Genomic DNA, 22,062 nt, shown 5'->3' on the forward strand with positions numbered 1-22,062 from the left:
AAGAAAGAAAGAAAGAAAGAAAGAAAGAAAGAAAGAAAGAAAGAAAGAAAGAAAGAAAGAAAGAAAGAGGGAGGAAGGAGCGAAAGGAGCAGGGGAGGGAGGGAGGGAGGGGAAAAAGAAAAAGGGTTGATATCGTTCTGATATCACCTCAGTCCTGGGACAGGGGTAGCTGCTTTGTCACGTACTCTTGATTCACCTTTGTATCTCCAATTCTGGGCAAGGAGACTAAAAATGTCTTTTTTTTTTTTTTTTTTTTAAAGTCATGAGCCAACCAAGAAAGGTGTCCTGAAACTACAGGGCATCACAGGCCAAGCCATCTCTAGCCTTGAAGCCTCTGCCCCACTTTCTCACCACCCTGCCCTAGGATATGCTTAGGCAAGCCTTTAGGGCACCAACACCACATTCACTCTGCCTCCTATTGGCCTCCAGGGATAACAGATAACATTGCTACAGCCTGCACTTCCAGCTGTTTGAAACTTTCTCCTGGTAAGCAAGTCCACACTGAGAAAGCTGGGTATACAGTTAGCATGACCACAGCGTGAGGAACCCGAGCGTGAGGCTGTCCTTCTACCAGTCCTGCTAGAGCTGTGCAAATAGAGTATGCGTACGTGTGCTGCTTAACCGTAAGATACACGAAGCAAAACCTTTCTCAAACCTTCTATAAGCAAGCAACACAAATCCTATGGCTACATCCTCCAAGGATTCTTGACAATAATGCCAGAGAGGACTCTCTGAGCTGGGGTCTTGTGGTTCCTGCTTGTGATGGGACCACATGCTATTGGTGCCCCCTGGAACGGCAAGCAACTAACATTAAATGTTGGCACCAACACTCAGAACTTCCCAGGTCAACCATTCCAGGAAGCCTGAACATTGTGCAGCACACAGGCAGGGTGAACATTGTAACTTTGGTGCCTTGAAGGCCCCAGACAGGCTCTGGTGTTGGCACACCAACGGCTCTCCCCAGGCTTTGGCAGTCTGGCCTTAGGAGCAGAATAGCCAGCCCTAGGGCTATCAGGAACTGCATGACTGCCTTCTCAAACACAAGAACAATACTAAATGAATTTCTAAAAACTTCCTCCGGGTTGATTTTGCTGTTACTCTTTAGAACTTATACAATTCTGAAAGTCAGCCTGAGAGAGTGCTCATCAAAACTGTTTAAAATGTTACATAACTGACAACACGGGAGGATCAGCCCAAAGCAGCATCCACAGAGCCATGAACTGTGTGCCATTCTTAGGCCTTGAAACCCAAAATGATTTTTTTTTTTTTTTGTGATAATGATGGCTCACTTAAACATGATCTTAATCCGTTATTCAACACAATTCCTTCTTATGCATTATTCATGCAAGAGCAAGGATATATGATGGGAGTCACAACCCCCCTCCCGCTCCAAAACAAAAAGGCAGAGTCTGGGGTGGCAAAGAAAAAGCAAAGAAGGATAAGGGAGGACAAGGATGCCAAGCCTCAGGGGCGGGGAGAAGAGTAACAGGTTATGTATGCTTTGGTTAAAGACTATCGAATACTAAGGGACAGAAAACAAAGGCCACAGGAGGGTGGAGAGTGGCTGCAGAAGACATACTCCTTTAAAAAGCTGGTGAAGTGAGAAAGAAAGTAAGGGAGACAGTCTATAGGGACCCAAGGGGAGAGGGACCAGAAGCCTAGAGGGACCCACAGGCTAGAGAAGGCTCACCAATCCCATCTTCATTCAGCCTTCTGAGTCCTGAGTGGGAAGGCGATCAATACTTCAGTTCTTAGCTATCCTGCAGACCAAAGACTTTTGCACATGCTGGGCGGAAACCTTCTGGTCACTTAAGGAGAGCAAAGGTGACTGCTGCAAGCCACTAGCTAGGCCCCTCCCCCTGGGCAGGACCATCAAAAGTTTGGGGCAGGAGGCACAAGGGAGCCAAGCATCTCTGCTGCAACAGAACAACTTACTAGAACTCGAGCAAAATAAGGCTATTCTTAGAAACCCTGCACAGCTAGGAGAGTTATTTTCACTCAACTCTATCTGTGCCTGAGAAAACCCGCCTTTGACAAGCCTTGCCTTAGGGCACGCTGGAGCAGGAAGGAGAACACAAGACACCACAACCCTGTGACACAACCCAGAGATGCTTAGAAGTGGCACCATGAGTCACAGCCACAGAACTTGGTGGGTCTCAACCTCCAGCCAGAAACGGTGCTAGTGGAGGTCATGAACCAGCAGCAAAGTTGCTCTCTAACTTCCCCTCTGGCAAGAGCCCTTCACTCCAGTGTGGTTCAGGCCATGGATCATGAAGTAGCCTATCAGCTACTTGGCTCTGCTGTAGATTCTGGGGCATTGTGTAAAAGCATCTTGTTTTCTTGATATTACATATGCCAAGTCCGCTGTCCTTACAAGGCCAGAGCTTTGAGGCTGCCTTCCTTTCTCCAGCCCTACATCCAAACGGCCAGATTGCATCTTGGCAAGGACCTTGGTCCTGGTGGTATCTCGCCATTCCAGTGTCATGGTCACATCATTTGGGGAGCTTTTCCTAACCACATGTTCCCAGACAGATCAGCAGCCTAAGACAGGACTGACTCAGGAGAAGCTACCATGAGTTATTAGAGAGCTCTTGGCAAGGAGGAGACAACCACAGGCACAAGGTCTATCATGAAGAGGATCAGCAGAACAAAGGCGCCCGTTCGGCGACCCGAAGATCCAGGTTTGAATCCCAACTCTCCCATTTCCCATGTGACTCTGCGAGTGCATACACACACACACACACACACACACACACACACACACACACCCCTTCCCAAGCTTCTTTAGACTCCTCTGGTGAGGATGAAAATGAGGGAAGCCATGGTGATGTGCTCAGCATAGAGCCTTATATTGTACAGCAACAGCTTCTGAAAACTGTATCTTGGGACTACTTAACTGAGCGAGGGGGGTTATGAAAACTTTGGAAAAGATATTTTAAAATATGGGATGATTGAAAGCTAATTCAAAGTCAAAAGTAACAAATCTAAGGCCTTTCTGGCACTCACCACACACCATGTATGTATACTGTGTATGCCACCATACCACCCAACCCCAAGGTGGCCTGAAACTCCCCAGCTCAGACTGAACTACAGTGTTTGACTGTAGAGGGAAAGTTTTCTGCTCTTAATAGATTTACACGGTTTAATCATACCTTAAATACTTTCCTATCCTGACTCTTCAGCATCTAAGTGTCAAGTTCATCTGTCTTTGGGTTGGATTATGTTAGAATATTGAGTTGCTGTCTTCAGTTTCATTTAAAAAAAAATGTTAAATGGCTTGAGCTCATGACAGAATTTTCTCCAATTTCTGAAATGTTTCCAAACATACTTCTGCTGTTTTGGACTACTTATTTATGGGAAGTTTCATCCTCTGCCTTTATTACTATAAAGTCAAAAATACTGATCAACTCTGAGAAACACCGAAGATAGCTTCAGCTAAGATTCAACTCTCTGTGACAAAATAAACGAGTGCTGGGCATGGAGATGTACTCCTTGAATCCCAGCACTCGAGAGGTAGACACAGGCAGATCTTTGTGAGTTTGGGGCCCAACCTGATCTATATAACAAAGCCAGGGCTACACAGTGAGACTCTGCCAATAAATAAGTAAATAGATAAAACAATAGGTAGATAGATAGATAGATAGATAGATAGATAGATAGATAGACAGACAGACAGATATATGATAGGATAGATAGATATATGACAGATAGATAGATAGACAAATAGATATATGATAGATAGATAGATAGATAGATAGATAGATAGATAGATAATAGAATTAAGCACCTTTCTTATTTGTACACAAAAATGTTTTAATCTTTAATAAACGGTAAAAATGCATGTACAGTGAAGGATTATTTTAGAATGAATTTCTTTATGACTTATTATCAGTAAATGTTTGATACGTATACACCTGAAGAAGCCTCTAACTATCTCAGATGAAGAGGGAGTTAAGCAGCTCTGGTAAGGCCGGAAGCTCAGTGAGTGACAGGCGCCCCCTCTGCAGCATGGCAATCTTGAAGCAGAACTTGAGGCAGCAGGAAGGCTACCTTTCAGAGGGGAGTAGTGTGGGGGTGCGGGCCAGCACCAAGCTCTCTTAAGGATTATGACATGTGCAGATTGCTCCTTGCTGTAACTTACAGGGCTTTGTTCCCCCTCATAGTACATGTAAGCCTCATTAAGACGTGGTCATCCTGTTTATCTTCCAGCATCTGGCCAGAAGTTTACTTATCAACTCATGGAAATGGAAGGTTTCTCAGCCAGTATAAACACATGCTCACAGGGCCCCTGCAGCTCAGGACATTCAGCTTGGAGCCACTTATAAGTGTCATCTTAAAAAAAAAAATACTGCATCAACAACTACAATTTAGACAAATGCTCTAGCCCTCAGGTAGGCTTGAATAGGCTTCTTCCAGACAATCCTACTTCCAAACTATAACTACAAGACCATGAATCAACAGTAGCATTAACAAGATTCCCCCCTATGGGACCTATAGCTCCAATTTCTAGGTTCTCCCTCAGATAAACTCTCTCTCCTCTCTTCCCTCCCTCTTTCCCTACCTTCCTATTGAAGGGTCTCACTATGTGGCCCTGGCTAGTCTAGAACTTACTATGTAGCCCAATTCAGTATTTAATTCACAGTAATCCTCCTGCCTCAGCCTCCTGAGCACTGGGAGTACAGGCATGTACCTCTACCATCTCTATTTTCCAGTGCCTGTGAGTACCCAGCAGAGAGCCTGAAGCTATCTGTGAGGAATGGCCCCATGGCCAGAGCTAAGGAGGGCTGTAGGTGCTCACAGACATGGCTGTTGCTGCTCAAACACCATCAAAATCCCGGATTTAGAAAGCCAGAACACCTCTTGAACGTTAAAAAAAAAAAAAATTATTTATTTAAGGCTAGCAATTTTTAAAGATGTTCTCACATGTTTTTCACATTTGTAAAAAGACTTTATCTAATTAAATACATCAGCAATACGTTAGACATGTCATCTAGGCAGGATGGGGGCGTGAGATAGATCTGCCCTATTTTAAACAGAGCTCGAGGGAAGACAGCTTCTTTGAAACTTGTGTTGAAGTCTAATTACCTTCATTATTATGAAATTTTTTGTTTGAACTTATTTTTTTTTTTTTAGTTTCTATTCTTTAAGGACATTTTTTTCTTTTTCAGTCTCTGAAAATAGCCTGTGTATGCATAGACACACATATCCACATACATATCCACTTCTAAATAGGTGTGACAAGCTGTCCTGCCATCTCTTACTGTTTATGTCTCTAGGCAAAACAGCCCTACCTCCTCTTGTGCCAGACTTCACACATAACAGATAGCAGATGCTACTGTCAGCGGAGTTGTCAGGTGTACTGACCAATGATCTAAGAGCTTGATAGCCAGTCATCAAACCCTGCCTTGAGATCACAGCCAAGCAGATGAAGGAAGCCAGACAGACGTCAGGCCATCTTCCAATCCCGTGGGAGAGGCAGGATTTCTCCCAAGATGATTTTCCTCACTCACTTTTTACAACCGTCTTTGACACCTGTACTCTCCCCACCCCCACACACTACCAGCCCCCCAAAATAGATCATCTCCAGTACACAGGAATAGCTGTTCTCCGTATCAGGTCTAATTCCCATCTAGCACTTCCATGAAATGTTTCCTAGCTTGGTCCAAATCTTCTTTTCAAGACATAGCTTACCAAGACTGATGCTTAAGCATGTGTATCCCTCTTCAGGAATTCCCAGTCAAAAAGAGATACCCTGAGAACGCATGGCACGAGGAACCCAGTGACCACCAGGTGCAGTGTGGGAAACCGCTAAGCATCTACTGTTGATTGCTCGCGGGTCTCCCTCCTCAGCTTCAGGAAGTCACTGCCTAGCCATCAGTACTCTAGGTAACACCCCAGGTACAAGCAGCTTTTCCCAGAACCACACATCCAGATCCTAAGAAAGCCTTAAGCCATGTAAACCCTACAGGGGCAGGGAATAAAATGCCCCGCAGAGAGGCAGCTAGCAAGGACGGAGACAACATCACAAAACAAAAGGTTAAAAGGGAGGCAGATGAAGAGGGCGCTTCTTTAGCTGCTAGAAAAAACCCCAAGGTAAGAGAGAAACAGCACACCATTTTCCTGTAATTACCTTCTGACTTAGGGCTAGGCGTAGATGCAGGAAACTGGTAGGTAGGAGTGTAAGAGCTGTCCTCTGCAGCAGAGAAAGGCAGTGGATTGAAGCTATCCACCACTGAGCGGAGGAAACGCTTAACCGCCGCTGACACCTTCCAATGATTATCTATTTTAGTGTTATTATTAAAGCACGAGGGCATCACACTTGGATTAATGAATTAGAGAGAACTTAGTTATTTTAATACAGTACTCCATGCAAATGAGTAAAACAAAAAAACGCTCACTGTCTGAAACGACTACTGAAACAAAAAAATCTAAAAGCCAGACCATACGCCTACAATGGAACTCTAAGGACTAATGTAACGCTAGGACGACAGATGCGCTGTCTAAACTTATGGTACCTTCAGAATTCTGCAGGATTTCTGGAAGCTCGGGGAATTTGTACGTAGGGAAATAAGGGTTTTCCTCGGGAGTGTCTAGGCAGAGGAGCAGATGCGAGAGAGAAAGAAGATACAAACAGAGAGAATGAACATGTAAGAACCCACACAACTCACACTCCCTGAATTCTGGGGCACAATAAGCTTTACTAATGAGATGAGAGAAATTAAAAATCCAGTCTTTTTGCCTGAATTAAGACACGTCAAAGGGAATGATACAGAAACTAGCTCCAATGGACAAGAAGCACTTGACACAGAGTTTCAAATTTCACAAATTTTAGGTTGGAGATATGAAATATGAGAAATGAAAACACTGTCCTAAAGTGATTCTTTATTTTAATCGAAGGCTGTCTTGTACACATTAGAATCAAAGCAAACAAGTGAATCTGAAGTTTTTTGGGTGCCCCTAGGCTGCTCTGTTTACAATCCGTGACTTAGTTGTGTTAATAAGCAGAGCACAAGAAGATTAGGGGTGCCTTGGTGCATTCGCCCCTACATATGCATGCACTCAGCCCTGCAGTTAGCCTTCTAGAGGCAGGTCTGAAGGGGTGGGGGGTCACAGAGGGCTGCAAGAAATTCGGGGAATTTTACTACGGAGAACCAGTCTTTAGCACCACCACCATGCTGGATAGAGCTTATCCGCTGGACCTTAGCAAATCTACTCCTGACTCAGAGATGCTAAACACTCAGTGTTTAGGAACAGTGTAGAGCATTCCAAACCCAGCAGAAGTTCATTAACAGTGCTGCTGGATATTTGTGACTTAGGTGGGAACACTAACCAGGATGTCACTTCTTCATGGCAGGCGGCCAGACTGGATTTGGGCATAAAGAAAGACAGGATCTCTGCTCTCAGGAGGAGTGGCACCCTTCCTGCAGTGCAGCGACATGCCTGCCTATCTGGTAACTGGCAGCACAGGAGGTGATGGGTGCTGGGTGCTGAGCTGGTAGGGCTGTGACCTGCCAAAGCAGTAGCCTGGACTTCTGCCATCATGCTGGCTCGTTCACGGAAAGCTGAGGGGGGCTGGGGCGGGGGGCGGGGGGGGGGCTCTTGATCTGTAAGCATCTCTTTCAACCTGAGTAGCTCTGGTACGTCAGCTCCTGACTGATTGATTCTCTACCTGCTAAACTCTGACTCCCAGCCAAGGAAGCTAACTTGGCACCAGGTTAGCCTCAGAGATGCACAATGCATTGTGCTTCACAAGGTGTTCCTTCCCATTTGGACACCCAGAATACCCTCCAGAGGACCGGAAGTGGGACCAACATAGAAAGACAGAAGATCCCCATAAGTGCCTGGAGGCTGGCTCCAGGGGAGAACGGTTTTCTTAACTCCGGGTTCAGGGCTTTGCTCAACTTGATCTTCTCACAAGGCAGTCAAGGGCTGACACCAGGTATACCTAAAGCTGTGAGCAGGTAGGAGATGGAACTGTCTGTCCCCAGGCAGATAGGTAGGGAGCAGGGATGGAGTGTAAGGCTCAGCCTCCTACACTGCACGGTAGCTGGGAGAGAGGACTTGCAAGCTGACCTCAAGTTTCAAAGCTGAGGCAGGCACAGGCGCAACCCTCCCACCTGTGTGCTGAAGGCACAGCACCTAATATAATCCAACTGCAGGAGCCTCGCTCCTCCAGGAGAAGTGAACAGCGGAGCACAGGCCCACAACCGACAGTCAATAAATTCCCACAATATCCCACAGCGTCTACAAATGAAAAGCGGTACCTCTGTTCAGTTTGTGGATCTGTTTAAACATAGTTTTGTACCAGTCTTTCGATCGTTCGGTATTCTAGAGGGGGAAAAAAAACACAAACGAGGGTAAAAACAATGAAAACATGAACACATTTCAAAAGGTTTGTGATCCCCAAGTCAAAAATCAAACAGTGATGTACTAGAATTGATCCCAGGGCCCTGAACGTGATCAGCCAATGCTCCACAACATACGTCTCTGGCTGCAGTATTAATCATTTTCTTAAAAGGCAAAACTTTTGAGAAAGCAGAGACATAAGAGACTCGAATATAACTGGCCTAAGGATGTAACAGTCAAAGGCAGATTTGAAATATGTCCATGGCTCCTTTCTTTTAAAAAAGATATACTTCCTTTTAATTTATGTATGTGAATGCTTTGCCTGCATTTATGTGCGCCATGTGCATGCAGTTTCAGTGGAGGCCAGCAGAGGGCATCAGAGCCAGCCAATGTAGGTATTGAGTCTTAACAAAGTGTTCTTAACCACTGAGTCATCTCTCTAGCCCTGCGTCCCTTCTTCCTTAAAATGTCACTTTTAGAGACAATCTCTCTCCACACATAGACTTTGGAAAACAGAAGTTAAGCCCTCCCAGAATCACAAGGCAATAAATCCTTGCTTACCACAATCTATCCCCACCCCTTCTGGATTATTCTGTACAAATGTATGTAAGTCACTTTGCATAAAGCCAAATTTAGAGCATAATATGCTTTTAAATGGAACACGTATGGCATCCAACTCCAGAGTTCATGCTTACCTTAAGCTGGGCCTTTTTATCAAAAGTGAAAATAATTAAGATAGTTAGACCAATAGTATCACTCCCATTTTATAGATGAAGAAATTAAGTAGAAAAAGTCAAAGTGCATTGTCTGAGGTAGAGAGGTGTCAAACAAAAGTAGAAGATCCAACTAACACAATGGTTGGAGACACTCTGCCACCCACACTCTATGAAAACTTGGGAACTGATGGGACCCCTCACAGTCAGTGCCTTTCTGATGCTGTGTTTGGACGTCTGTTCTCTGTAGTTAATGGCTTGTCTCCGAGGGTGGCATCACTGGCAGATGCTGTGGACCTTTAGGAGGTGGGACCTAGTGTGTGTGTGTGTGTGTGTGTGTGTGTGTGTGTGTGTGTGTGTGGTGGGTCCCTCAGGGAACTGAGGATGACTTCACAGGGATCTGGGATGCCACCCAGGCACTGAGTTGAGCGCTCGATTTGACTTAAGCTCTTGCCATAATGTGTTACGCTTGTCGGAGGGTCCTGCAGAGCAGGTGGCTCAATTTTGGACACAAACCTCCATAACCGAGAGCCCACATAAGGCTCTCCTTACTTCATAAGTAGCCTGTGCTGAGTGTTCTTAACAGTGAGGCTAAGCTGACCAATTCAGCAACCCGTAAGGATGATAATTGCTTCCACCACTCAAGTGGCAAAAGGTGGCAACAATCACTCTTGGTAAAGGTTCTCTTTCCCTTTTATTACAATGGGAACAAAGCAGAGCTCTTCAGAGGCTTAGCCTACTGAAGTGTCTGTCTATCCTCTAAAAGAACAGAACAGCTTTCCAAACAGAAAGTAAAGACACCTCTGTAGCCAGGGGCCTGGTAGACACCCTCATCAGGGTGTGGTTTGTGCTGCTGTCAGAGAAAACCCTCTCCTTGAAGCCACTGTAACCTCCTCCTACCCCAAGGGGTTCACACGCATAACGAAGGCCACACTCTAGCTGAGGACACAACGGTCCATGTCCATACCCGGAGTGGGATGCCCACTTCATCCGTAGACACATTGCTTAGGTCCTGTGCGCTCCTCACCACCCGTCTGCTATCATCCTTTGCCCTTCTCTCAGAAGCCCTGCCGGGCGAAGTGAGTTCTGCTGGGGTTGGTACTGGGTCCTGCTCACCCGCTCTTCTCTCTGAGGCAGGATCTGGAAATGACAAACAATCACAAGCTGAAACTCCAAAGCAAAAATCCTCTCCAGCAATCCAGCTAGGGAAAAGGGGTGTTTGCTAACTGCCCATTGGCACCAACCCCACGTAGGGCAAGGGTCAGCAAAGTCCAGCCCACTGCTGGCCACCTGCCTTTATAAGTAAAACTTTACTGGAACACAGCCATGGTGGTTTGTCCACACATTCTTTATGGATGTTTTTGTGTTACCATGGCTGAGCTGAGTAAGCTGGGACCACTTGGCCTGCAGAGGATCTGGTATGAGTTACCCAGCTCTTTAAGAGAAGTCTGCAGAGGTATGAACACTGCTCTGTAGACCTCTGGGAAGGTAAGGGAGCAAGTAAAACCTTGAGAAGAGGATAAAGCGTTATTACAAAGTTCCCTTTTTTGTCTTGGGACGCACTTAACTCCCTTCATTTACCTTTCCCATGCCTTGGTTCTCTCACTGAAAAATATGGGAAAGATATTTCCCTTGGCAAACTCCCAAAGATGTTGTAAGCCAAAGCACTCAGACAGCTAGACATTGCTGTGTGCTCGTTACAGTTTATTTAACCTGTTTTAGACAGGAACTTACAGAGAGCCAACAAACATACCAGGTGTGGTCTACAGATTACATGCCTATTATCATTATTGTCTGTTTTTCCAAACCAGACCATGCAGTTACTGAAGGGGCATTTCTTAAGGACCTGCTAGGTATAATGCTTGCCATTATGCATGTGGAGACGCAGGTGAACCCCTCAGATACTTAGGCTGACAGAGGAGTTAAATTCCCAGCTTAGCTGCAGAATTTAGGTTCTGAGCCAGCTTGTCTAAGAGGAGCCAACCAGATGAAAAGAAAGTGGAGGATGGTCCTGGCACAAGGAACAGCATCATTAACTAGGTGCCACCTTGAACTGTTCTGACTTAATCATGCGCTTGGCATTCCATTAACTCTTTGATAAGACAAGAAGACCCTATAGTTAAAAAACAACAAACAAACAAACAAAAGCCCTAGAGACATCCAGGAGATGCTGCAGGAACCAGCTGAGTTGCCTTGGCAGGATGCAGGTTTGCAGCCACCAGCGCAAGAGTGACGGCAGATCTCTGTGGTAGAAGGAAGTGAGAGCAGAGCCAAGGGCTGAAGTCACACACTGAAGGATGCCAAAGGAAACAGGCAGAGAAGCAGAGAATCCCCAGCTCTGTGGGAGTCACCTGAGCAACAGGAAAGAGACAAAGGGCTCAGAGGGAGTAGTCCCAGAGGGAGGTATCAGACAGCAGAGAAAAGGATATGTGTATGAAAGAGAAGCAGAGGTGAACTCCACACAGAGGAAGGAGCATGTCAGATGGTAACTGGAGGGCAAGATGGAGGGGAAAGGGCTTAAGCCAAGACAGCCTGAGCAAAGAATGAAGGGTGCCTCTCCCTCAGCAGTCCAGCAATTAGTAATTACTCCCTGACTAAGAAGAAGTGCAAAGCGCTAGACAGGGAATACACTCTGTCTGGCAGGAAGGCAGGGTCTGAGGTTCCATGCAAAGCTGTGATGATGTCAGAGACTCCCACGTGTGAGGGCGTGGCTGAGGGGCAAAGGAACAGTGAAGGCAGCAAGCTCGGGGTTTCTAACAGTCTACTCAGGAGAGCCACTCAGCCCTGACTCCAGGCAAGCCTCTTAGAGCCTTGCTCCATCTACGAGAGCAGATTGGTTTCTAAGTATTCTTGTAAAGCCAGCTGACTCTAAACCCCACCTTGTTTGGTATGTAGAATTATGAGGACTACAGGCATGTTTGATGTTTCTGGGTCAAATAATTCTTAAAAAAAAAAAAGATTAGGGCAAGTGGTTCTAATAATTGCTAACACTCAGCCCATCAGCCCCTTTATAAAAACCTTTAAACTTTAGAAACTTAAGATCACGGGATTCTGGTATATGGAGGGCTCAGACCCCAAAGCGGGGGAAAATGTTATTTGATATGGTTAAAAACCTAAAGTGGTAAGTTCCACATGAGCCACATAACATTGTATTGCTGTTACAACTTTATATCATACTCTGATATCCTATATCTGTATCATATCTGTTTCTTTCTAGTTTTATAATGTGCTTCAAAAGGTCCTAAGTTGGGGGGTAGAGAGATGGCTCAGTGATTAACAGTACTTTCCCCTCTTGAAGAGGACACAGCATCCACGTCGTAGATCATAACCACCTTTAACTCCAGTTCCAAGAGATTCTTTTAGTCTCCACAGGCCCCAAGCACGCACACACACAATACTCATACAGTCATGCGTGCAAATGCTTCTACATGCAAAGTAAAAATAAATAAGTTTAAAAGTCTTAAATCACTAAACAAATGATAATGACAACCTCAAATGGGGCTCTCTCAGGAGGAGCAGGCTTTCTGTGTATCCAAACCTTTTTGACAGTCTAAAGCAATGCTTATATTTCCCTGGAGAAGGACAGAAACCTTGCTACACCCTCCCTGTGCAGTCCCTGGAGTCTCTTACCAAGGGACCACAAATCAAACAAAGCCAAACTACAAGTGGGCTCCATCCCCAGATAACTCTCCAGGATGGCTCATCTTCACTGTCTGCTTGAGAACTAAGAAACACTTAAGATGTTAGTGAAGCATACCTCTGGAGATGACAGTGAGGGTATTTCCAGAGATGATTAAACTGTGGGGACTCTGCGCTATCGATGGTTAAATCCATCTGTGAACTCAAGATTTACCACTGGGAGGTTGTGGAGGATGACATCTGCTTGAAGAAGCCTATCTCTGGGGCATCATCTTATCCTGGCCCCTTCCTGCTGCTGTTTCTCACTGCTTCCTGTTTTCCACCAGGCCCTCCTTGCCCTGACAGGCTGAATCCCCTCCAACCAACTTCCCTCCTCTAAGTTGTTCTGCCAGGAACTTGGTAATAGCAATGGAAAACCGAATACTCTCTGACTGAGTGCTGGATCCACAGAAGTTTGCTCCAATTGTACCGAGGGGAAGGAGACTGCCTGTCCTTAGGTGTCTAACCTATAGGTGAGCGGGAGATGGTCACTTACTTTAACACTAGAGAGTGACACTCTGGACACTAGTGATTTGTTCTCAAACTCATGGACAGCAGGGGTATTATATGAAAACCCTGCCTGCACAGCGGAGAAGCCTGGTCCTCACTGGTCCTTTCCAGTGAGGGTAGCATCCCCCTCATTCGGCCATACAAAACAGCACCTGGAGGCAGGACTAAGAATTAGCATTCCACAGGTAAGAGAAGCGAAGTCTTATACCCAGGAACAAATATTTATATGAGGGGCAACAAAAAACAAACTCTGGGGTTCCTAACATAAATGTCTCTTTTTCCTACCCCCACCTCTGTGTGTGTGTGTGTGTGTGTGTGTGTGACCACAGCCACCTGGGATGGCCAGTGGAAAGTGGGCTGGAACCTAATGACTCAAAGAAGGGCTGTGAAGGGCACCTTGGGCTTAACCACAGCCTGTCCTGGTCCTCCAGCCAAGTCCTGATAAAGTTGAGAGGCTATGAGAACCCCATGTCCTCCCAACTCAGGCTCTGCCCAAATCACAAGAGCGGCGGTATGCTAAAGTCACGCAGGAGCCATTGTAGCAGCTGCTCAGAAACTGGTGGCTTCTGTGACTCAGGGGATCAGGGGTTCTTAATGTCAGAGCTCATTGAGCCCTTGCTCCATGTACCCTGCGTGCACACTGGCTTTGTCAGGAGAGTGAATCAACTGCCTTCATTAGATCCTCCCAAGGTGCCCACGACCAAAGAACAGCGGCAAGCCATCGTGCCACACCATTAGTTACTGATGGGCAGCACGGCTCCCTTCTGCAGCCCCAGAGGCTGACTCTGTACTGGGCACAAGAGTAGAACTCAGTAATAGACCAGACTCAACGCAAGCACCTAGAGACAATGGTGCCTCACATCTACTACACGCTTGGCACAGCACTCAGGGAACAGCCGCTCATTCGCAGAATCTCCCATGAGCTGCACAGATCATTGGGATCCAAAAATGTCATCCTTGTCCACTGAATCTGACCCTCTTGAGTCTCAACACGCTTTCCAGGAAGTTCAGCCGGCAGCTTCAAGCACTGTGTGGGTCTAGGGGCTCTTACTTAGACCTACCACCCAGGGTCATCCATCTACTGGCAGTCACCCAAAAGGGAAGAACTTCCCACATCTCCCAACACCTGATTCATCTGAGACAGAGCAACCAGGTGTTCTTCAGAGGCCTTCCATAAGTCTGCCTCCACAAAGCCCCTCTGGTCTGACCACCTGGGTACAGGCCACAGTTCCTCAAGGCACATTTACTATTGTGGTTCATGGTTATATCTGCTCTAGGGTATAGAAACTATTCCTGTTTCCATTATCCCTGTGGTCTGTCAATCAACACACGGGGAAATTCAGAAGACGGTGTTGACTGGACATCGCCGGAACAGGATCATAAGTCAGCAGGTAAATAAATAGATTGCTCACCTACCTGAAAGACTACTGAGTCGCTTTTGCTGCTCTGTGATGAAAGAAAAGAACACAACGTAAGTAGTGTTTATACAGCACCTGGTGAGACAGAGAAGCCCCAGAATAAATAATCAGGACAGAATACTCTGGGCCCTGCTGTCTTCCAGGCTTAGATGTTAAAATGCACACCCCAGCTGAGGCAGGAGTCATGATGTAGCTCCAATGATCCAGGCAAGAGGTCCCCCAGCTCCCCAAACTACAGATCTGCACCGGGACCTGGGCCTACCAAAGTGATCTAGGAGTTTCCATCTTGTCCCAAGGTGATCTCTTCCCTCAGGACTCTTCCAACCTCACATGGTCCTCTTACCATGCCAGACTCGGTACCTTCTGGTAGAGCTATGAGAAGAATTGGGGACATGGCAACTGCCATCTCCTGAGCTTGCCAATGCCAGCCCTGTTGTAAGAGCCTTTTCATCTAACACTTGAAATCTTAGCACCAGCCTCGGCTGTTAGGGACAGCTATTTTCCTCAGTGGAGATCCTCAGCGCTGTAGCTTAGTCACCAAACATCTGCCTGTTCCAGGGTAATAGAGAAATTCTAAAAATAATCGGCATTAGCAAAGTGACCTCACTGGGATAAGGGGCTTAGATTACTCAAGATAACACTGAAAACCATCTGGTTCTAGAAGCAAAACCTCCAGCTCATAGCCTACAGTTCTTTCCAACCCTCGTGACCTGGTCGCTGCGGTACTGAATGCAGCTGCTCACTCTCCTGGGCCGTCATGTGGAGGGGAGGCCAAGGTCTTATTGACAGCATCCTGTGTGCCCTATGTGATAAGCAGAAAAGTAACCTTTACCTTCTACAGCTGCTAAACAGCAAGCCGACCAGAGAGATAAAAATAGACCAGGCCGGCCCATGCACACTGTCACTGTCCCCAGTGGCCACATTCCTATCCTGCTGCTAGAATCGGTATGCAGTAGAAGCAAACAGAGCAGCTTGGGACCTCAAGGCCAGTGGACACCGCAGCTGTCCTCCTCAGCTTCATGCATGGGACTCACACCGGCTGAACGAAGAGGCACCGTGGAGTTCAAGGCTTGACTCTGCTGGCAACTTGCCAGATGACAGGAACCAACAGAATGACCTCTTGGCCTCAGTTTCTTCATCTGTGGTATCAGAGTACCCTGGTATCTTAAAGGATTTACGGGTGCCACACTCTATACTGCAAGGTGCCAGGCAGGGCCCTCCCTTGCCAGCAGAAGCGAATGTAAGCAACAGAGAAATATAAGATGCTGCTTCTGCTTCCAAGGCAAAATGGCTGTTCTCACAGAATGCCGTACAGACGGCAGTAGCTATTTTTTCAGTCACCAGCACTGGGATGACACTCCGACCGTTCCTGTCCACAGACTCATAGTCTGGGAACCATGGAGGTCTTGCTATTCAAAGTGGTCCGCAGCCAACCGCAATGGCAAACTTCCTAAAGCTCTGAAACCTGGTCCCCCTACCCCATCTCCATAGCTTTGGAATCTGAACTGCAAGCTAACCAGACTCTCGAGATCCAGCACACAGTACAGGCTGAAAGGCCCCGCTGGGGACCGTGTGCATCTTTCAGCCTGAGACTTTTCCTGAGTCAAACCCTTGCTTCAGTGACCGAGGGCGAGCAATGTCCGGGACACACTGGCACGAGTGGAAAGGGAACAGTGCTGTTCACAATCACTCAGAGCCTGTTGTCCCCTAGTGTGAGGAGGTTGGCCAGGAGAGACATCTGTGCCAAACTAGGCCCTGTGACAGTCTAGACGTAAAAAAAAAAAAAAAAAAAAAAAAGGAAACTTTTACTTTTTTAAGGATGATTAAACCAGATTTTCAGATATAGAGTAAAGTTCTCACCGCTTAGGAAACTTTGCCATAGTTAAGAAATTGTTCTTTTGTGAGAAGAAGCAGAGATGCCAGGCTGGGTACATTCCAAAGCAGGGCCAGGAGACACTTGACGCAAACCTCACTGATAGGCACACACTCTCACTCTTCCCTACCTATCCTGGCCTACCTGGGATGAACCCAGAGTTGTTCTCTTTACAGAAACCACTAGTTAATTAAAAAAACAAAACAAAAACAAAACAAAAAAACAGACAAGCCAAACTCCGTAGCATCACATACTTTTCTGCAGGATGTGCTTCACTCTGGACCAATCCTAATTTTAAACCAAAGGCAGAACTTTTGGTCAAGAGAAAAACAGGAACCAAAAGTCCTCTTTGATGAATAAGAGAATTTCACTCATTCAAGGAAGAGACAAAGAGGGAACTCAGGCATTTTGGTGCCTGAAAACGTCCCTGTAGGTGTTGTCAGAGGGCCTTGGCACAAGCGGCTGACATTACGCTTGGCATTTCCCAAAGCCCAAGCTGCCTTGGGAATAAATCCCGTCTTTAAAGAAACTGCCTTTCTTTCTGGGAACTAACTTGTTTTTTAGAATAATGAGTCATGAAGAAGTTCACAGAGAAGCTATTGCCTTTTTTCTGCATTTTTCTTTGTTCTGCATGACAGACACTGGCAAGGAGAGCCGCTGCCAGGGAGGGTGTCAGGGCAGAAGGAGAATGGGCGCTCAGATGGAGGGCCCTTCTGTCCTGAGGAAGGACACCGGGGGCCACACAGTGCAAAAACAACAATGACGAAAACAGCCTGAAACCGCTGAAGCCACCGCGAAAGACTGAGTGAACATATTTAAAGTGAGAGAAAATGTTTTAATGCATCTACTTTTCCAGTTAGAAGCAGAAAAGAGAAACCTCTCTTCGGTATGGAAATAAGATTGTAGCCCCATCTCCTCTAAGGGAAGGGCAGGGAAGTGAGTGAGAAAGGGGGTGTCAAGAAGATAGGGCTTGGAACAAAGCTTTGAGCTACAGACAGTACACAGCCCTGCAGTGTTCTTTTAGTTCAGTGTAAAAGAACCCGGGTTTTGCCTGAGAGATGGCTGGAAGATGTCCCATTTCGTGCTGCAAAAAGACTTAGAAATGGGAAGTTTATTCCTCTGTGCAATTCCAAAATGGAAAGGCTGGAATTCAAAACCACTGCCTGAATTTTAAAGCAGAAAGGTGAAGCTATACGATGACTATGTCGAAGCTCTTGGGTTTGACCGATCCCCAAGGCTCTTTCAGAGATGCAGCAGGAGCAACCAGAATAGCCAGAGAAACTATAGGAACCAAACAGAAGCCCTAAGCATCAGAGCTGCTTGGGCCATGTGGAATCAGTGCAAACAGACACACAAATCTAGGTCACAGAGGATGGCACTCTGAGAAGAGGAGCAGCCAATAACCAGGAGAAAGTCTAGAAGCCTCTGTTACAGAGCCACAAAAGCATCGTTTACATTGTAAACAATGAACTAGTCAGTGTTTCCTCTTTCGAAATTTAGTATTCAAAACTGCACTTTCTAGAAACTTATCACTCTGGACAAGTTAGTCACTTAGGACAGCACTTAAGAGATATACTGTAGCCACAGGCCTGAGGCAAAGCTTCTTTACAAATCCTAAGATAAAGAACCGAGAGACACAAACTTCCACTTTTGTACATTTAACTGTTTGCAGATAACCACACACACACAAAAAAAAAACCAACAAAACAAAACAAAACAAAAAACAAGGTACAGCACATGAGCATGACCATGAACCAGCCCAGCATATATAGACAATTGACATTATTGCAAATCAGGGTCTCTGTCTCCCGGCTAGGGCTGATCTTTGGGTCCTTGGACAGATAGACAGCTTCCTTAGAGGCAGGGTTGGGGAAATGTTTTTGAAGAAGGGACTTCTTGCCCCAGACATCATGAGTTGGAACTGCTGACCCCAGCACCCTGCAGGAGGCTGCCTTACCTCGATTGTGCTGCAGGAGCACAATGGTAGGGTTGACGATGGTGGTGGAGGGGTAGGCAGACGAAGGTCTGCTTGTTGGAGGGAAGTCTTGGGAATCAGTTTCAATGTGGGAAGAAGAAACTTCGTTTAGTAAAGGACTGCCCTGAAAAACAAAACATTAAAAAGAAGTGTAAATACAAGACATCTTGAATTAAGACTTAGTAAGGAGAGGGAATGACCATCTCTACAAAGTCCTTAATTATAAAAGAAAATGTAACCAATGGGTCAATTCCAGTTAGGAGCTGAATCTGGAAATTTTTTCTCCTAGTTGGTATTAGTAAGGGGGAAGAGAAGGCAGGTCAGTAAATGTTGCTGAGAGTCTCAGTATTGTCCATTTTGTTCACCTAGTAGAAGCTGTGCATCAATCTGGTTACTGCAAAGGCAGACTCAAACCAAAATAAGATAACATGCAAAACTCATGCCATTCCAGATGCAATCTAAGAACGCGAGCTGGTGTAAAGTGGGGAAAGCCAGGCACCCTCTGGAGAGATGTCAGACAAGGCGCTGGTGTAAGAAGAAAGAGGAACCCCTTTGTCATAGACAGTTACTCTGAACATCACTGAGCAGTCAGAGAAGCGCCGAGCAATTTCAGCAGCCAAGCGGGATTCTATCCTGCCTGCTGGGACGCCTCCTTCTTCACTCCAGTGTCAGACCAACAAAAATCCTTGGACCAAGCCATGGGAAATCTTGACTTTAAAACCTGAGACTCCCACCAGAAACATACTTTTATAAACCGATGAAGCGATAATGCCAACCTTTTGAAACAAATGAGAAACAAGGTCCGAAAATAGGGCATTGACTGGCAAATGTTCCCTCTCCACCACACTTAGAGGTTCTGCAAAGGTTTTGTTTTATATATTTCAAACCTTAAAGATGACAACCCCCATGCCCCAGTTCTGGGGACTAAGCTTAGGGCTGAGCCCATGCTAGGCAAACACTCCATATCCTCAGCCCCAGGGTAGCATTCTTTTTCTTTTTTCTTTTTTCAAAGACAGGGGTCTCCCTATATAGCCCAGGCTAGCTTGAAATTACCTATATAGACCAGGCTAGCATCAAACTCAGAGATCTGCTTACATCTAGACACGTGCCACTAAGCTTGGTAAGTTGGCATTCTTAAAGGGCTTTAAGAACAAGATTTCGATGGCTATTTTTGAAATAATTATGCTCAGCGATCACCTACAGGGTGTACTGGCACACAAGGACAATCTCTCTCTCTCTCACCACATAGTACAATGCCCTGAAAATGGCTCAAAAGGAAAACAAAACAACAGCAACAACACTATGAAAGTGACAGAGGCTAGCTACCAGCAAGGGTGTGTGGGAGCTAAGTTTTCCCAGCAACAGGATGCATACTCCTCAGAAGAGGTATGGGTATCAGCACCCTGGACAGCTCTCAACACACAGTAGGGGCCTTTGTCACACAGTAGGGGCCTTTGTCACCAATACCTTGTTGAACTCTTTTAAATGTTCTCTATCTAGATAGCCACTTCTATGAGCTCAACTTTGGAGTAAGATCTTTTTCCAAGGCTTGAGGGGTTTGTATCAATCAACTTAGGGTCTGGATGCCACCCTACCAGGCACAGAGTACACCAGTCTGCAGCAAAGATGAGCTGCAAAGCTCAATGTAAGAGATCCAAGCTCACGGTTCTATCTGGCTTAAATCCTGCTCTATCTATAACTGTACTGAGCTGCATCTGGAGGTTGGAGAAGAGGCCCATCCCATGATGCAACAGTTCCCAGCTTTTGTGTGTTTGACACCTCATTACAATTTCCCCACTAAGCTAAATAAGACGTTTCCTTCCTGTTCTCTGACTCGATTCAGCTTAACAAGCGGTTTAACCTAGTTTCATGGGCATACTTCTTCCAACAAAGGACGCAAGTAAATGTTCAGTCCTAGCCGCAAAACACGTGGTGCTCACTGTATGTCAATAGTGGTGGTGTTTATGGCTCCAACATCAAAACCCACTTGATACCTGCAACCAAGTGAGAGGCCCCTGCTCCTTCCCAGACCCACTCAATCAAATCTATGGCATATAAACTAGACTTCTCCAGTGCTCGGATGATCCCACGTGCACCAACCAGCCTGAAGAGTGGATGCTCTCTACGTAACTCCTCCATGCTGTCTGAAAGCAGGAGTCCTGGCTTGTTGTAAGTGCACCTGTAAATGAATCCTAGTTGCTTAGAACATGCCTAGATGAAACCATCACTAACCTAGCAGTTCCTTTAACGTCTTCATTCACCAGGGTAAGTCCTCAGCAACGCAGCTAACAGGAACTAGGACTTCCCCTATGCTGGGCTGAATTGAGTCCACTGAGTCCCTATCATAGGAGTGGTTACTACATGACCCCACTAAGCCAGCAAGTGTCCTCACATTACGACTTACGATGTCCATTCAGATTCTTTTGCTCCGGGCTTCTACTGTATCAGAAGCAGCTGGGCTGTCTATTAAGAGACTCATTCTGAACAGAGAGGACTTTTAAATTTCCCACAGTTACTGATATATGTGTTTGCCACCAAAACCACTGTGGCCTCCTCCTCAGGGGCCCTAGCAATTATGTCTTGTGAGAAAGTCTTAACACATCAGTTTTCAGATCTATTTACTCAATTAGATGCACCGCCCCATCCCCTTTCTCTCCCTCTCTCCGTTTCTGTTTAACAGAGAGTCTGCTTCATGAAATCAGCCAAAGAATAAAAATTTTCCTCCTCATAAACTCTCTTATTCCTCATTTCCTATCACCAAATCTGCCTGTGGCTTTCCACAGCTTTTCTCAGCTTTCAACACTGCATCTGCCCTGACCTATGAAGATCAGGACCAGGTAAGGTAAAAATCACAGACACTTCTCAGAGGGAAGACAGACTTCCATCAGAAAGATGTGCATTCCCAACAGAGCAGAGGAAGAGAGAGTTCTTGAAAGGCAAGAGTAGCCATAGGTGGCCCATAGGATGCACATGGGAGACATGCTCTCAGGGACAGCACACACAGATCCAGCCATCACACAAGCACAGTGGCCAAGGCCGCCTCAGAACTTAGTACTTCAGTGAGAAAGGGAGGGTTTTACTGTCAGGAGCAGACATTCAGGGTAGCCGTGGGGAAGGGAGTCCAGCAAGCTTACGGTACTTGAGACAGCTCCCGGGAGGTCAGGCTCCAGGCCTCTGTGGAGGTCCTCCGGGACGGGAGGGACCAGCGGAGGTGGTGGTGAGGGTGGTGGCGTCTGGCTAGCAGGGGAGAGGGAGCCACAAGCACTGGCTGGCTGGCTGTGGTGGGGCCGCCTCTGCAGATGAGGGGGAATGAAATCATCTAGTGTCGGGAAGGTCAGAGGTGAGGCAGCAGGGGTGGTCGCCGGGACAGTGTGGACGCAGCCAAGTGGCCCCAGAGATGCTGGAGTTCTGGCAGTGCCTTCTTGCCCTTGCCCTCTGTCAGTATTAACCAGGTAGAGAGGAGCAACTATTACCTCAGACGCGGCTGAGCTGGAGGAGGTTGCACCCTGTGGGAAATAAGGGGTTGTTACGCGGTTACGCAAAGGGGAC

The 22,062-nt window shown here is 46.4% G+C and overlaps 1 protein-coding gene across 18 annotated transcripts in view; it reads right to left on the reverse strand.

Moving 5' to 3' along the window:
• Sorbs1 (sorbin and SH3 domain containing 1) overlaps positions 1-22,062 on the reverse strand; it is a 226,148-nt gene that overhangs the window by 62,445 nt on the left and 141,641 nt on the right. For 8 of the 18 annotated variants that reach the window (XM_029472826.1, XM_029472830.1, XM_029472827.1 and 5 more), the window contains 7 exons: positions 21,987-22,019; positions 21,648-21,806; positions 18,496-18,637; positions 14,664-14,693; positions 10,027-10,199; positions 8,265-8,328; positions 6,516-6,590 (listed from right to left, as the gene is read on the reverse strand). In XM_029472826.1, the coding sequence (XP_029328686.1) occupies positions 6,516-6,590; positions 8,265-8,328; positions 10,027-10,199; positions 14,664-14,693; positions 18,496-18,637; positions 21,648-21,806; positions 21,987-22,019 (676 nt within the window). Of the gene's footprint in view, positions 1-6,515; positions 6,591-8,264; positions 8,329-10,026; positions 10,200-14,663; positions 14,694-18,495; positions 18,638-21,647; positions 22,020-22,062 lie in introns of all 18 variants that reach the window. The other 10 variants (XM_021151941.2, XM_029472838.1, XM_021151939.2 and 7 more) reach the window with 5 other exon arrangements.

The sequence above is a fragment of the Mus caroli genome, chromosome 19 (genome assembly GCF_900094665.2).
Source record: "Mus caroli chromosome 19, CAROLI_EIJ_v1.1, whole genome shotgun sequence".
NCBI lineage: Eukaryota > Metazoa > Chordata > Mammalia > Rodentia > Muridae > Mus > Mus caroli.